This window comes from Patagioenas fasciata, chromosome 1 (genome assembly GCF_037038585.1).
Source record: "Patagioenas fasciata isolate bPatFas1 chromosome 1, bPatFas1.hap1, whole genome shotgun sequence".
NCBI classification, from domain to species: Eukaryota; Metazoa; Chordata; class Aves; order Columbiformes; family Columbidae; genus Patagioenas; species Patagioenas fasciata.
In genome coordinates, this window is record NC_092520.1 from 75,464,603 (window position 1) to 75,482,471 (window position 17,869).

A 17,869-nucleotide genomic window follows, 5' to 3' on the forward strand; every position below is an offset into this window, starting at 1 on the left:
ATGTCCCAGCTGAAGGCTCCTGTTCTTGAAGGCTTAGAGACATCTCTCTAGATCTCTGTTCTGTCTAAGAGAAGTCTGAGTTACAGGTTATAAATTTTTTCCCTCTGGGTCTTGCAAGCTTCAAGTGCATGTAGAATTTTCTCTTCATGACCTCTTTGAGACTCAGTTGGAAGAATCTGTAGAACTAATTAGGGGGCAACAATTCAACAATGGTTGGCACAGTCGTTGGGTTCAGTAAAAAGGTAATACAGGAGTCTCATCTAGGTGGTAAGCCCAGAGTCTAATCAGCGCACCTGATTAAATGAACGACAGTTGCCTGTCACATCAGCAGCGCGCTAGCCAGCTCCTTCCAGTTGCATGTGCTTTCTGGCAAGGCTGGAGGTGTTCCATGAGAGCTATACACTCATCTGCCGGGCTGAACCCTGGCATGTTCTTTCCATGCTGCAGAAGTGCCAGGAACTTTGAGACCTGGGTCACTCTGGGGAGAGAGAAGCCTGAAGCCATGCAGTCCATCGTGTGATGGCTGTGTGCATGTGCAGGATGCTCTAGATAAATGGCTCACTAACCCTGGACCATCTCTTTCCCCACTAGATGCTGTAGAAGAAACCAAACCTACTGAAAGTGCCCAGCAGGAAGAAGTGAAAGAAGAAGAGAGCAAGGCGGACCAAGAAAATGCCTGAACATTAAGAAATGACTCCCCATTGCCCCTCCCTCCCTCCCCCTATCCTCTATCCTTCCTTCCCACCCCAATCTCGATCTCCCCGCTTCCTGCTCACATCTGTGAGCCTGTCCATCCCTCTCCCATTCCCACTTAAACCCTTTTTCTCTCTGTGTGGCAAACATTTAAAGGAAAAAAAAAAAAAAAAAAAAGCAGGAAAAATCCCAGTCAAACAGTGTGGCTTAAACATTTCTTTGTTTCTTGGTGTTGTTATGGCGAGTTTTTTGGTAATGATGATCCAATCATTTTGGGAAAATTCTTGCACTGTATCAGAGTTCTTTGACCTGGCGCGTGCGTGTGTCTGTCTGCCCACCGCGAGCGCGCTCTCTCTCTCTCTCTCTCTCCCCTCTCTCTCCTCTCCAAGTGTGTGTGTGTGCAATGTTACGTTCATCCGAGGAGTCCAGACTTACCGAGTGAGTTAAAAAAAAAGAGGAAAAAAAAAAAAATCCTTTTCTTCCTTTTTCAATGTGATGGAATGAACGAAAGAAAAAAAAAAGACCAAACCCAACAAACAAATGAAAAGAAAAATCATACTGAACCCCAGTTTGTTTTCAGAACTAAAACAAAAACAAAAAAATGTGCCAATTAGCGTAATACTTGGCTCCAGGCTCCTTTTTCAAACTGAACAATAATTATAATAAATGAGAATAATGATCATTAATACCACCGTGTCGCATTTCTATGCTGCCGTACATCCTGCTGGCCTGCGGTCTTTGGTGGGCCACTTCTTGCGTGGCTCTGCTGTCCTCCTTGGCCACCAGTCAGTGACCAACCACTCTCCCTGGCACTGCTGAGAGAAGCTGTAAGGGAGGCAGGCTTGGATTTTGAGTGAGGCATTAGCTCTGACATAAATAATGAAAGTAGCAAAATCAGCTTTAGAAAAGAAGAAAATAAGTGGCCCTCTAGGAGACCTCTAGGCCCGCATTCAGAGAAGCATGGTGACCTTGGAGGTATCAGCCCAGGCAGCCCACTTGGGTTCCAGCAGAGGGATCAGCTTTGGTCCATGCTGAAGGTCCAGCCCCTGCTGAGGGCAGCACCGAGGGCCAGGATGGGACAGGGTTCTTGGGCCTGGGCTCCCCCATCGGCAGGGTGATGCTCACCCCACCCGGCTGGGGTTGGAGAAGTTATTGAGTAATGTAGTGTGGCCCTTCAAAAATGTTCTGTTTGGCAAAATAAATTGGGCCAATACATTGAGCAAATAGGCACATGGGGATGACAAGGTCTAGTAGCATAACAGCCAGTTGAGAGCACTTTGAGGAATATCTCAGTCCTGCTCCCTGGTGAAACGCAGGTTAGTTCACCTAGCTCTAACAAGGGTCAAGGCTTCTAGCTGTCACTTACGGCTGTCCCCCACAGCCAGCTAAAATCATGGTTCAGGCTTAGTGCTGTGGGCAGAGCACCACCCTGTCAATCTCCATTACCATGGGGTGCAGGGTATTCCCTGGTATGTGCCAACCGCATGCCTGCTTGACCCAGCCCTGTCCCAGTGGATGGCTGACGGACATCCAGGCCTGAGTGTGAACAGCGACGGGGCCTGCTGCTCTGTTTATGAGCTGCAAGAGTGAACAGTTAAAATGTATTCACAACCGGGCTTTCATGAAATCCTAGTTATTGCTACTTCACTGCCGTGATTATTATCATGTGCTTTCCCCCCCAGCTTGTGTATGGTTCCCTGGCCGCATTGGCAACGGCAGCCAGCGTAGCCTGCAGGATTGCTGTACGGCGCTGCAGGGCCACAATTAAATTGGCCTCACAGCAGTAATCCCTCAAAGATGGGTCTGCTGACAGCCCCAACGTCCCTTGGTGGTTGACACTTGAACTGTCAGCCCCACAGCCTTCAGAGGGTTAGCTGGCCCTCCCTTGCCCTTCTCCTTTGTTCTCCTCCATCTCTTTGTTGGAAATAGGGAGAAAAGATGAACGGTGTCTCCTCAGAGATGATCGGTTTGAACGTAGACCGCTCACTGGAAGTGCCATCCAAATGCGTCAGGATTCATGTCCATGTGCTTCCTGGCATTGTGTAGAAATAGGAGAGAGAAAGAGTGGGAGGATTTTAAAAAAGAGAGGGAAAGAGAGAGTGGGAGAGAGATTGAACAGAGATTTTTTTAAACAGGGGTTAGAGAGAAGAGGGGGAAAAGATTTCTGAGTGGATAGATGGATGATAGGGAGAGAGAGGGGAGTATAGCTAGAGTAAGAAAGACTAGAGTGAAAAAGATGAGAGAGAGACAGGAAGAAATTAGATAATATGGAGCAATAGACGATTGATAGAGATAGTGAAATGTAGCTAGCTAAAGTAGATTAGACAGAATAAATAGATAGAAAGATGGGCTGACTGACAGATAGGTATTGTGTCATACTTCATAAACGATATATATGCTAATATTCCCATGTCATGATGGGTGGTAAACCCTGAGACACCTTCCAGCCTGACCTCAATTCAGCAGATGTAGCGCGGACATCAGGCATTGCTTGGACCGTATGTCAGGTCTCACCACCCTGCCCGTTTCTGCCATGGAAGCAGCAGGAGGGTGGATGGTGTTTGGGGAGGGAGAGCGCTCTGATGGACACAGGGGGCCGAGGCGTAGGAAGGAGAGGTACAGAGTATGTTTGCTGTTTGTAGCACACCAGGTGCCCAGCCCAGATCAGACATTGCAGGTGCCCCGTGTCTCTAGTACTGAGTCGAGAGAACTGAGGTTCAGCGCTCAGGATTTGTGGGAGAGGTGTTTGACAGGAGGCGGGAAGAAGAGAGCACAGTTTATGTCTAGCCTCATCTCCTGTCATGACCATTTACAAGAGTTTTAAGGACTGTCTTGCCTGTTTCTGCAAAGACCGCATGGTCTCCCTCCTTTTCTGACTTCAAACTCCAAATTTTTCATCTTGCCTCCACTTTACTATTACTATTTTTAACTTTATAAGGAAAATAAAACTGCCTCATGTCTGGACATAGGCCTTCCTCCCTCCTCAAAAATCAGAAACATTTTTCTCTCCCCAGGGATGTTTTATCTTTATATTTCGCGTAGTGCCTCCCCCTTGGCTGATGGTTGGGGCATCACGTGTGTTTTGTCACCATTTGTAAAACGCACTTTGCCATGTTGCTTAGAGAACAAAGGGTTGGGGTTTGTGTTTTGGTTTTTCTTCCCCCACAAAGAGAATGGGGTATGTGGTTACCAACTGCAAACCTAAGTAATTTAAACACTAATTCCTCTCCCTTGGTTCCAGTTTAAAATTACAAGCTGTAACCAAGCACCCCCTATCTTTCTTATTGTACTGTGTCCTGATCTTGCCAGAGAGTCAGGGCAAAGAGAGCGTGAGAGAGCGCACACAGAAAAACCCTGTCTTGAGCAGGCAGTGGTTTGATGTGTAATACACAAGATTTGTATAGGAAGCTGGGCTGTCTTCAGGGTACAGGAAGAAAGCAGAGAAAAGCATTTGGATTTCCTTAAGTTGCCTCTTCAGCCAGATATTAAAAGGCTGAAAGGAAACAGTATAAAGGATGTAGAATAGGATGGAAACTGGAAGGAGAACGGGGGTGTTTGGGGAATGATTTCTCTAGCAGGATTTTAAGTGAGCTGAGAGCAGCACAAGAGGCAGGAGGTCCCAGGAGTAAAGAGTGTAGCAAAGAGTGCCCAACAGAGTAGTTGGAGCTTTTCCACTACTCCTGATGCAACAGCCAACACGAATTCCCCAGGGACTATATATCTAATCCTCTCTCCCTGAAGAGGATATAGCTTTGCCAGGAGGTGTCTGTGGTTGTTACTCTATATATGAAGAGGGAAGGTCATGTTAGGATGACTCACACTGGGAATATGGTGCCTGACCTCATGTACAGTGCTGTGGAAATTCAGAGTCCAGGAGGGGCTTTTTCCATGCCTCTGTAGTAAGATATGCTAGTGATCCACACCTATACTGAATGCTTGTACCAGATGTAGGCCACATCTTGACATTTCACCTCATCTAGACTAAGCCTTGGAAAAGTATAAAAATCCCAACCTAATACCCCCGTCAATGCAGCAGATCATTCACGTGAATTTGGACTTGCTTTGCAATGCTTGTGGCATCCACAGACTATCCACATTGATAGCATATGAAAGCCCACAACCCTTGCAATAGTTGCATCAGCCAAGAAGCTCCACCATGAGCCACATTCCAAAGGGAGGGGAAAGGCATCCTGCTGAGATCCCTTCAGACCCAGTGTTTTCCAACCCCAAACCCTAATGCAGCCCCATGAGAGGCCTTAGCTAGAAGTAGCTCACCTATGGTGACAATGTAAACATCATTGCTTGGGGACCATGTCATGCTAAATGAAAGAAATGGCCATGACTGGAGGAGAGAGGGTTAGAAAGAAAGAAGAAAACAAGAAAGAGGGTGTTCATACCAAACTTCCCACAGGAGATTTTCTTTTTATCTGTGGTCTCTGAATGGCAAACTAGCATGTGAGACTTCTTGTACTGAAGGTCTGGTGTTTGTCACAGGTGTCTTAGGAAGGAAGGAGAGCAGCTGTGGTTTGCAGAGGTGGAAGGAAGGGCCTGAATGAATGTTTTTGTGGCCCTTCTTGGCTAAGAAGTCCGTTCAGTGGTCACCTGCAGCTCAGCGACGTGGGGAGTGGTGGTGAGAGTCCTCTTCCAGGCCTGTGCTTAGATTCCCTGCTTTTCCACATTGCCACAATAGCACTTTCACTGGATATTTAGAGCACCTCAGGACTGGTTCTCCTCTCGCTCACACTGGGGTAACTCAGGAGTCACTCCACTGGAACCAGTGGTGTTAATCTAGTGTGAAAATAATGCGAGAGGAGGATTCAACTCCTCGGGGGGGGGATTTTCCAGGTCCCCGAGGGGGAAAAAAAAATCAATGGGAGTTACATGTCTAACTGCCACTTGTGCCTGTGAAAGTCTGCCCCTTATCTACCCATATGTATATAGGGTACAGTTTTCAGAATAACCTAAGTGACATGGGCACTTAAGAGCACACAATTCACTGGCTTTCAAAAAGACATAAGCTCCTAAGGCCCAGATGCTGAAGGATGTCCAAACTCCTCTCTGCATCGAATTTGGGGTCTCAGGCCTAAAATTCTGCAGTCATTTTCCAAAATGGAACTGAAGATCATGAGTCATTTAGGTGGTCCTGAAAGCACTACCCTCTATCCATTTTTCAGGGTGTTGATCTCAGGTCATGTGCGAGCCTGCATTCTTACTTACAATGCTTTATTACTACATTCCTCTGTTGAGCAATACTTGGAAGAAGAAGGTCGAGATTTGTAGAACAGGCTAGTGACCTCAGTGGCTCATGTCTGGAGTGCCCAACTTGAGAGACATCTTGCTGGGATCCAATCCACAGGTCCCCTGTATACTCTGACCATCAAGATTCATTTATTACACACCCAGAACCACTGGTCACTTCCAAAAAATAAATCCCAGCCTGAGACCTAGACTACTCTCACAAAAGAAAATCCTAGGTGAACTGTTCATCCAATAGCTTGTTTTTTCTGCTCATTCCTGTTCCCAATGAACAAAACACATCCCTGTGCATCACCTAAGCCCTATTTTGAGGAGTTACACTGGCATACAGCTGAAGTAACATGGTAGTAAATTGGGGCCTGAAGAAGGCGGCTACAGCCTAGAGAGTATCAAGAACTGTGACGTGTCTGGAAGCTAATAAGAGCAGAACTTGACAATTAGAGCGGCCCATTTCCGATGCTCTTGTGTGAGGATCTGGAAAGAGTCTCTCACTCATTGTACTTGTGCATTATGAATGTGTCCATCTGCAGAGATCTAATGTACACATATGTCCTGAATATTGTCCTAAGGTTGCAAGCTTCAAAAATGAGCAGAAAACATTCCCGAGAAGTGAGAATAATACAGATGTCTGTACTTGAAAAATTGGTTCAAATAAAGTCTCTCACTTATAGATATATGTAGTTGTGTGCAATTATTTGCTTCTGGAATAGAAATTTCACCCTTGTATAGGATTTCAATGCTTTTACGAAAAATCTCATTCCGTTCTCCCTTGACCTTCTCAGACAAGTCTTATTACTGTGGAAAGAAATACTTTCTACTTGTGAGTCCTATTACTGCAGAAAGAAATACTTCCTACTTATTCTGTCTGGGTAAAAAGCTATGTTAAAATGAAAAGGTGAAGTAAAAGGCCTGCTATGTTTTTCCTGTTGTTAAATATCTATTGAGGTAGAAGATACAGGCCTGGTGGAAGATGTGGTCTCTCTGTGTGAAATTAGTGGGTATTTATATAATAAGAAACAGACATTGCTGTAGAGACTCTTGACCCAGGAAAAGATGGTGTGTGGCTGTCTAGCCTGAAACCAGGCTGAACTGAGGAAAACTGTGCCCTGGCACCACATGTCTGCAAAATATCCATGGCAAAATGCTGGGCCTGGGGTGTTCCGAGTAGTACACCCGCTGGGGTGCAGAAATGGTGATGTGGGTCACCATGCAGTAAAGCACTCAGCATGTTTATGGAAAAGTGAGTACAAAATGGAATAAATTTTTTTCAGACAACCAGGCAATCTTGTGCAAATGTATCTAAAAGGTATCAAATTTGTCATCAGATTTAAAGCTTCAGTAGTTCACTGGGAAAGTCCAGAAGTTTTTGAGATAGGAATATATATTTCAGCACCTAAGAAGTCCCACCAAATTCTTTCCCTCAGCATCAACTTTGTGCCAAGTGCAAGGAAATATGAGCAGAGCAGCCATTGCTGCCCAAGCTGTGCTATGCTGCTGACTTCATGCTGTGTTGTATCTGTCAGCAGCTCAAGAGCAGAGCTGAAATCAAGCATTTTTATCACATCTATTCATCCCAGGAAGCTTTGCAACCACCACTTAGAAATCACTTGCAACTCATCTTTGAAATACAGCAGCTGGCTTAGCAAAGGCCCAGGAAAATTCCTGATGAGGCTCCAAGGAGCTGCCTGGGAAAGAGAGCAGACCTCAGCACCTCACACGGGTTCTGCATAAAGTGCCAATTTACAAATGAAAATGACGCAATTAGATGTTTGTATTCTTGCATGTAATCATCGGTTGCCCCATGGCTTCTCCAAAAAAGGCGTGGACTCCAGCTTGTGTGCAAACAAATATTTAGCATTCAAAATCAAGTAGTTTCAATTAGCCACATCATTAGATTGCAGGGCTCAACCCTGGCAGATTTGCTTTGCTTCAGTGGGGTAAAACACCTGTAAAGGGGCAGCCAAGAACTTCCCTCCAAATAAGTGGTTGTCTTGGGCTAGCAAGGCTGCCTTGCACTCTTTTATCTTCTACACAAGAGAGGGGGGCAGGAGGCTGGCACACATGGCGCATGTGTCAGCTGGAACAGCCTAATGTAAATCTCCACCAGAGACTTTCTAACAGGGCATACAAAGCTCTTTGTGTATGATTTCCAGTGTCATGCTCTTGCCACTGTGACCTGGAAATAAACTGCCCAAATCATCAAAAAATAACCTGTGACTCACCTTGAGTGTTCACCCTCCAATTGCTGTTCTGCCCACATGAACTCCCTTCAGATTGCTGTTTACACTCATGGACTGCACTGACAGGCTTTCCCCAGCTTCTGTCAGATGTGAGTGATGTGTTTCTGATTCCTGTGGTGGTCCCCAGCTTAGCCCACAAGAGGTTGGGTGAGACCTCTTCTTGGGGAAACCACAACAGGAGCTTTGGGTTTTCATAGTCTTTCGCAAAGCCAACAGCAGACTTGTCATCTTCATTGCTCTGCTGAGGTCACTGGCAAAAGACCAGTGTTTCTCATACTATCATTCAGATTTCTAAGCCTGCTATCCTTTACCCTGCAGGCAGCATGAAGTACTCTGTAATATACATTTACAATCTCCTAATCTGCTACATTTTGCCATGTTTTACCATTGTATGCAGAACTGGCACCCAGACTGACAGGGGCTGCTGCCCTCTGAATTTGAGCAGAAAAAGCCAAAGGAAATTACACACTTCTGTACCTAAAACCATTTTTGTTTATTAAAAATGAAAATATTTTTCTCAATGTAGGTCCACTTTTGTTTATTAAAGAGGAAATAATTTTCATTTAGCTTGGCATGGAACAGTGAACAAGAATAATAAGAGAGGTAAGGAAGTGAAAGCCCATTTCTCTCAGAGGAGCACCACTGACTCTGTATCTGAGAGGCAGGGATGCAGAGAGGTGGTAGCTTGTGTAAGACAGACTCCCATAGCTGCAGAAACAGGCTTGGGGAACTTCAATCCCTGCAAATGCATCAGCCTACAACCCGAACTACAAGCTGAGTTCAGGTAGAAAGGCACCGCTTTGCACTTAATTTAATTATGGCAGTTGATTAAGCCAGTTATGAGTAAAATGTAATTAGCATTTTGGGAGCAATGGGTAGATGCTAAGCTGAGAGAGAGCGAGCCATAAGACTCATTATCTGGGTCAGGAGAGAGGAAGAGTGACACAGGTCATCACTGGCTGGATAACAGTGAAGGGTTAATTAGGGTGAACTGAAAGATGCTTCTGAGGTGTCTCTCTACTGAGGCCATGATTAGGCCCTTTTTTATGTCTTGAGACAGTCATCTTCTGAAAGGTTTTGTGGCTATCCTAAGGACCCTGACCCAAAGAAGGGAAAACAGTTTGTCTCATTAGAGAAGAGGTCTAATGGAGTAGGTTCAACTTTCACCCGCTACACCAAGTGTTCCCATCCTTGGCCCCTTATCTAAGCACAGTCAGTCAGTGGTTTAAATTTTGATGAGTCTGATTTGATTCCTGCCTGTGCAGCAGCTCATGAATAACTGGAGGGACGATTTCACTGCAGATGCTGTGGGGCAGATTCCTCTTCCTTGTGTTTGCCTGGGGCTTGAGGCTTTCCTTCCTGGGTGTCTTTAATTTTGAGGTGGACCTGAGTGATTTAAGAACAACACAGCAAAAGCTAAGAAACTGCCAGATTTAATGGTGGCCTAAGAGGAGGCTGATGTCTAACAAAGGAGACAGTGGTGGCTTTTGATATGAAGGACTAATGTTCTTAGAAACCAAGGAGAAGAAATCCATGAGGAGCAGCCCCGTGAGTGGTGATGGGTCACCTTCTTTAGAAGACAGTTAAAGACCAGAAGACAATTCATGTGCCATGCCTGCACTAGCAAAGGGGTGAGTAGTTTCTGAGCACCGACATTTCGGCTTCCTGACCCCACCACTTCTCAGTAGCAAAGACAGAGGAGACCTACAGCCATGGGTTGCCACGTCCAGGCTCCTCTCCACTTGTGACAGCCAAGCCTCGTGCCAGACATCCCACAGGGCCTGTTTGGGAGTTAGGTCTAGAAGAGCAAAGTGCGATGAAGGGTACACAGATTTAAAAGACCTTGCATGCTGACTGGTCCCTAGGAAAAAGCTGAAGACCCTGGGGGCATCACCACCATGTCTCATGTCTGAGAGGAAGGAGAGGAAGGCTCACTCACCTCTGCGGAGCACCAGAGTGTGGGACATTGGCAGCTGGGGAGGGCTGGCTCTGCCTCACCATGCCGGGGCTGCAGGGCTGTTGGCACTCTCTGTCTCCCAGCCCCTCGCCGGCAGAGAACCCATTAATAAGGCTTTCCAGCCTGTCAGTTCCATGCTGAATCCTTTGAAAGCTGCGCTCCTCTGGGCCCATTAGAGGGAGGAACTGTCTCTGCTGAAACATATGGGGCTGTCAGGCTCTGTCTGGCTGTTGCTCTGAAAGCTGCCGCTGCTCTAGCTGTTTGCTGATGGGGGGACATGCGGGGGTAAAAGATGTCTTGAGGAGTCTGTGATGAGGATGAGGGCTTGGTTAAGGGGCTGGGTGAAGATGGTAGGTGAGCTGGGAGGGATGCTAGTAAACAATGTGCTGGTTGGTGACAGGCTACTATAGGAGTGCGTTGTGTTAAAAAAACAGCCAAAGGTCTGCTGGGCATATCAGGGGCGGAGTCTGGCATGCTGTCAGTGTGGTAGTAGGAAAGAGGTACCTCTGAGGACAATTGGGGTAAGCTGAGTGGTAAATACTGGGTAGGTATGTAGGGACAGGCTGTGGCAGCAGAAGGCACAACTGGTGGCAGAGTTGTTTGGGCTTGTCTGGGGAAGAAGAGGATAGCAGCAGCGCTGGGTGGCTCTACAGGGATGGTCCAAAAGCAAAGCTTTAGATAGCATCATACAGTCACACCAGCCTGGAAGTTGCTAGGTGCATTCCTGACGTTGCCTGAATGCCACTGGAATTCCCCATTAGCCAGCACACCCGCCCCCCAGCTCCATTTGCAGACACTGAAGAGAATTTAATGGAGTCCCTTGACTTTTTCCTCTGAAATATTCATGGGTTTTAGCAGTCCATTTCATGCTCACCTCCTCCTACATTAGAGAGCATTGAAGAGGGACTTGGTGGAAAGTACACTGCTGTGGAGCCAGGAAGACAGATAAAGGGACCTGTGGCTCTGACCAGAGGATGCTGGGAAGAGATCCACTCCCCATCCCTCTCACCAGGTCCACAAAATGGCTTGAAATGAGCCCTGGGCAGCACACACAGGGAGCTGATTAATACAGTCGGGAAAGAAGGAAATCAATTAAGCAGCGAGTGCTATCTGAAGTTACTGCCCACCCCCCCCCATCACACACAACCATCCCCCCATGTCTGTCTCCCTGCCTGTCTTCATCATCTGCAAAGCTAGAAACTCTGTAAGAGTTGCACAGGCTGATGAAAACTGCCTGTAGGCAATTAGTTTCCTCCTTACCTCAGCACTAATGCTGTGCTAGGGTACAGAGAAAGTCCAGAGCTTTGATGAGGCAGTGCTGGGAAGTGTGGAGAAAGGGTGTAATAAATAGTGCCATTGCACTCTGCTGTAGGAAGTATCCCAAAAGATCAGGGCCAGGTGGGATCTCAGAGCATCATCTGCATCATCCCCACCTTGTACAAAACAAGAGCAACTGGACTTGTGGCACATACCACCATGATACAAAAATAGATCCTTCTCAGACATACTGATTTCCATTTTCCTGTTTTCTTTCTCTCCAGCTTGACATTTCCCAGACTTTTTAGGTACTAAATCAGGGCTTAAATAGTCTAACTAACAGATATGCCCCCAACAAAGTCCCAGAACCAAATATCTCTGAGATGTTGGGTGGGTGGGGAGAAGAGCAACATTCTGCTCTGGATTTAAACATCATTTACATCAGACACGCTCCTAAAGCTTGCAGTTTAAAGTCCTAAGTAAGTTTTTATCAAGGACTGCATGAACTACAGTAGGACCTGGATAGTGCCCTAAGAAAAAAGATTGTTCCTGCACTAGTGCTATCACAGCAGAAAATGCAAGAGGTGCTCAGCAAGTGACACCGAAGTCCACGTGGCTTCTCTCCACATTAGTATTTGGATGAACAAAAAGAGCAAAATCTTCATGCTAATGAGTTGTTCACTCTGTCTGGCAGAGAAAGAAATAAGGATTATAAATGTACTAATTCCTGTGGTTCCTCCTGCTAGATTAAAAACCAGAACAATGTCACAGATGCAACAGCACCTATTTATTCTTATTCTCAAAACAGTTGTCAGGCTACTTCCCCTTCCCTCCCATACACACACAAACACGTGTGTGTGGCCCAGGAATCAGATGTTTATGTAAGTATTTGCAGGATGTTCCACATCTCCCTGAAATTATAATCAACGTGCCCAGAATCAGCTTAATTCATCATACACCCACAGGCTCTTCCATGGCAGCTCCACACAGCATCTCTATGAATGAATCTGCATGTTTTCACCCCACTGCCAAACCCCACTCATGATGAAGAGCTCAAGCCCTTACATCTGAGCTGTTGGGTTGTCTGGTTATTTATTTGTTTCCAGGAAAGGAGAGAGGAGTTTGTAAAGCAGCAGCAGCAACAGCACATGAGCAGATACAGAGTGTCTCAGGGTGAGACTTGGCTATCTACACCTTTTTTTCCAACTCTCTTTCCAGGCAGGATAAAGACCTGAATGGTCCCAGCTTTAAACAAGTCAGATCAGAAGTTTAAACATGCCAAGTCCAGAGTCTGGCAATTAACTCTCTCTCTGTAGAAAAAGCACAAATCAAGACTCTAAGCACCAGTAAGTGTGAAATTATAAAGCAGCAGACAGGCACTTGCAAAAGAATCAAACTACTTGGTTTAGCTGAGACAGTCAGAAAACATACTGCTGAGGTAAGAACAGAAAGCATTCTCTGAGGTATCAAAGTGCATGTCTTGTAAGGAAGAGCACCATTCATGGCTCATCAGAACTTTTCTGAAGGATCTTCTGGAATGAGGCTGTGGGCATCTGCAAAGATCATGGTCGTACCTTCACTTTCTATCGGTGTGCTTTCTATCAGCCCCACAGCAAACAATCCCTCATAGAACTTCTCCAGTGATTTCACAGAGGTACTGGGCACAGGTGGAAGAAGGATTCAGGTTCCTCCTCATCCCTCAGTAGTTACCGTCTGCCTCTGTTAGCCTGACGAGGTTTGGATGCTTCACACTACTGTAGCTGTCATTTCCTTACCTGTGACACTGCACTAGCAAAATCCACATGATGATCCTGTCACAATATTACACAGACTGGAAGCATTTAAGGCCATTAAGGTCATGCTTCTCTGGTTTGTTGCTTTCTTGTGGAGCTTGGGGATCACTGGGCCCAGAAACCGGGAACCCCTTTCCATCTCTACTGTGTTTGCCATTACATGGCAAGAAGTGTCCCTTTGTTTAAAATGCAAAACCTGCTGTCAGATGTACCCTGAAAGAGACATATGATCAAACCTGCATTTTCATCTGAAGCAAGGGAGAAGCTCACAAACAGAGGTTTACTTCTCCACCCAGGCACATTTACACATGGGAGATGTGACTTCTCCTCTCTGTTAATACAAGAAAATAGTAAAATGGTCAGAAACCTTTTCCCCAAATCTTCCAGGTTCCAATTTTTTATTTATTCAAGGGCCTTTGCATGAGCAGGCCATTGCTTACACAGGCACTTGGCTTTTGGTTGCCATCACAAGTAAATAAGATGCTCCAGCAAAATCTGGGTGCCCAAATGGCTGGCCAGTTCTAGCCATTCAAATTTGGTGTTAGCAATACCAAGATGAAAAGACTGTCTCATATCGCTGGTGATGGCTCCAGACCTCATTACTCTGCCAGCCTTAGCATCATGGTATTTCTACCATGCTCTACCTGGGAGCTGTCAGTACTCCTGGGTACAACGTTATCCCCACAACCCATGGAGCGCCACGCAAAGGATGATGGTTACAGCACAGGGCTGTGAAAGCTTAGACCCTCAAGATATTTTGCGACACTTACCCCCTGATTTTGCAGCAGGGCTCTGCTGCTTGCCCAGGGGTGCGGGGAGAGGCTGTGTCAATGCACACAACTGAGCTCGTCTCTCAGGATTTTGTGCAGATCAGATCAATAACTGCTCTGCTCCGAAGTATTTATTCTGCAGGGAAGAGTAGGGGAATAAAACATACCTTTAAGCCTTGTTAAAAATACATACCATGAAGACATCTGTCTTCTAAGGGTAAAAGCATCTCCAGGGATGATCTCTGGGGAACTCCTCTGTAAGCAAAACACCCAGCAAGGAATAGGCTTCTTGGGACCATCTCTGTAGGTGAACGCTTTGCTAAGTGAAATGCCTCAGGAGAGCATGTACCCACTCAGTGCACTGCCTACCTCTGTCTTTCCCTGAATAGTGTTTCCCAGCCTCATGGCTCTGAATAAGCCTACCGTAATCACAGAAAAGTTTGCACATGTGTGCTTTCTTTTAGCTCATCTTTATTAAACTCATAAGATCAAATTTTAAACTAGAAACACCTTTGTTAACAAAGTTTCTTTTCTCTGGGTTTCACACAGCAGAGACTCAGGCAAGGATTCCAGAAATTCTTCTAAAATAAACAATTCATTTGAAAGGTATGGCATAGAGCAGCTTGACCTGGGTGCCAACTGAAGAGGGACCCTCAATAGAAAAAACTTGGACAATTACACTCCCACTGCCCTTGCGTCACTCCAGGTCAACTGTAAAATTAGAGTTTGGGATCTTTCCATTCTTCATTGGATCGCTTCATTTTTGTCAGACAGGCTGTCAATTATAGTTCTGACCTTCAGTTGCTATTTTCCACCTGCAGCTGAAGAAAACAAGTTCTTGACAGTATCCAAAACACTCTTCTGTTTTGTCTTGTTAGACACAATTCTGTTCATTTACTTATCTCCAGGGACACAGCTCTCCTTATCTTCTATAGTTTGAAGACTCGGAGGCCTCTTTTACTTTATGACGAAGAAAGTTTCAAAGGTTTACAGCTTGTAGAAGTTATGCTAAGCAAACTTATGCTGAGTGAGTTTCTAAACCATGTAAGGAGCAGTATACCAAATCATTCAATAAGCTAAGGCAGTCCATTTCCTAACAAACTTCTTAGCTCACTCGGCTGCTCACCAGTAACCTCTCTGTGCCTGCTGAGCTGCGCATGGAGTCTTGGCACTACACATGGACACAGGTCTCTGCTTGCAGACAAGCACAGTCAGCCACCCTTCATGCTTCTCTTGGTATCCAGGTTTAAATGCCACTGTCATTCAGCCAGCAGTGCAGCAATGGCCACCTGAACTGGGCAGCCTTTGCCATGTGCTGACATGGTAGCTGATATGACAGGGAAAGAGAATGATGAGGATTTTAGGAGGCCTTGGCATAAGGAAGGCAAAGCACTACTGTGTCAGTGACTGGGGGTGTCCCCCTTGCACCGTGTCAATGAAGAGGGGAGTCAGGGGCGGCAGCACTACTGCTGCAGGGTTTGGAGGCAGAGCAGCCAGCGAGCCATGGCAGCCACAGTAAAGCGTCCCTGTGCTGCTCGAAACAGATCAGCCCTGCTTTCTGCTGCTGTTGAGACTGCTGAAGGGGAAAATTAGATTTGCCTCTTGTTCAGCAATCCTCACGGAAAGCCTCAGCCCCGCAGCTGGTTGAAAAGCAGAACCCGCTCATGGCGAATGCACTCGGGTATTGGCTCAGTTGAGAGGGACCCCAAGAGTTGTACTTTCTCCTCTCCTGGCTGGCTCTGATAGGTCATGGTGGTGTAGAGACTCTGCATCCGTGACACAGAGACATCGGTCTCCCTCAGCAGCTATCCCTGATGCCCTGCTTGTGGTGGAGAAAGCTGTACTTTTAAATGATGGCCGAGATCCCTGTGATCCGTCCTTTGCTAAACCAGTCTCAAGATCCATGGTGCCTGCTTGTGCTTCCTTGGCTGACTGCAGATGCTCCCAGCTATGTCCTGCCCTTGTCCCATTTTTGTCCCATGGGAGAATGTCATGGCACATCCTGACACCATGCAGCTAAAGAAGGAAGCAGACTGCCCTCCTCCTTTGCTCTCATTAACCTGGCTTGTCACCTCAAAGGCAGCTCCTGTAACATTTTCTGTCTGTAAGGCACTGATGCTGGAGCAGCATTTAAATTTATGTTCCCATAAAATATTTTTTTCCATAAAATATTTTTTTCATAAGCCGTGGGACAGATTGGAATCTAACAGGTGCAGCTGTCACTAGATGAAGGGAAGAGCAGAAGCGATGAGAGTTTTTTAGGAAAACTAAAACTCTGTGTAGGATTCCAATTTAGTAGTAACAACAAAGTGAAATTTGAACTGATATTCCATTATCTTGTTTGCAGCACATGCTAATAGCATCTTCATTCATAAAACAGTTCAGCTCCTGTCCTTTAGTGTTGATCTATTTGTTTTGCTCTAGAGCAGTTTTCAATAAGCAATGGATTTCCCTTCCTGCATACTTGTGATAAGAAAGGGATAACACCTTTGCAGGCTACCAGCCTTGTATTTGGGTGTGGGGTCCTGAGAACATATTCTTTCAATGGTGTGTTATTTCATATGGGTGTCCTTCTGCAAATTTATTTTGTGAACACTTGGTCAGCTGTGTTTCTTTTCCTATCTTCTGGACTAGTAAAGGGCAATGTGAGCAGATAGGCAATAGAAAGAGAGAAAATACAAAAGGCTGGGTGTGGAAGGGCAGGGGCTGTGGAGGGAAACTCATCTTCTGTTTCCACCTGACCAGGTCCCAGTGACCCATTACATGTGCGTGACTTGCCCGATTTTGCAGAAATCACGGTATGCAGTCTCACCGGAGGGCTGCAATGCCTCTCCCACTAAGCCTGGCTTGAGCTAGAAATCCTTTGTTCTCTTCAGCTCTGCCCTCACCCACAGTCAGGCTGTACAGCCGGCACCCAGGCAACTGCGAAGCATCTGCCTGCACACGATGCTGAGGGATGAGCTTCCAGCCCATCACAAGCAGAGGTACAATGATCTTGTTGCACTCACCCCTGAAAATCTCATCCCTTCTGTTGGAAATTATACTAATGGGCCTCACTCTCTACTGGTGTTTTCTTAGCACCTCTGCAAGGTGAATGTAAAGTTCTATCAATTCCCGAGGGTATAATTTTACCCCTGCTTTCTGGTGGCATAATAGATAAATCACCCTTTACAGTGAGTTCAGCCTGACTTGTCTCTCTTCTCCACTCCCTCACTATCAGGTACTGCAGCACCTCTCAACCTCCTTCCCTGTCTCCCAGCTCTTGCAAGACATGCAGCTACTTCCAGAAAGCCTCTTTCTACACCACCGTTAAGTTACTAAGCTGCTGAGAAAAAAGGTTCCCACCTTCATAAATAATCGATGTGGGCCAAATGTCTCGTGCTTGCTCAACAGAATCATGCACTCGAAACAGAAATGGAAGAGACAAACACTAAACCTGCAAGAAGCTTTACTATCTAGCAGCAATAAAGGTGGAAAGGAGACTTGAATAGTGGAGAAGCACGAGAATAAGTAAAAACACAGGAGCTGAGCACTCATCAAACACCTCCCTAGGCAGCACACTTCTTTCATCTGTTCATAAAGTGTCTGGAGACTGGCTTCAATTTTAGCTAATTTGCTCATTACAAGGAAATTATTAGAGCAGCCTGGTACCTACCAGTGCACTCCAGCCCTGTGTGAGACTCAGCCTTTGCAGTTCTGCCCCGCTCAGCAGGGTCCCACTGCCTGTGCCTCTGATGGATTTGCCCACGGTCATTTGCTGGCACTGGGGGGATGTTGGTGTCCATCCAGCATCAGAGGGACCAGTGAGCCCAGCGTCAGAGGTCCTGTTGCAGGCACAGAGTGCACACAGAGGAGTCACAGCCCAGGCAGCCCTTCTTGAGGGCTGCCTCTCCTGTAGGAAAG

The 17,869-nt window shown here is 46.2% G+C and overlaps 1 protein-coding gene across 1 annotated transcript in view; it reads left to right on the top strand.

The window, feature by feature from the left end:
• GAP43 (growth associated protein 43) overlaps positions 1 to 6,621 on the top strand; it is a 63,348-nt gene extending 56,727 nt beyond the window's left edge. The window contains exon 3 of the mRNA XM_065829234.2: positions 592 to 6,621. Coding sequence (XP_065685306.1) covers positions 592 to 680 — 89 coding nt within the window. The 3' untranslated portion in view covers positions 681 to 6,621. The remainder of the gene's footprint in view (positions 1 to 591) is intronic.
• Positions 6,622 to 17,869: the final 11,248 nt, after the last annotated feature.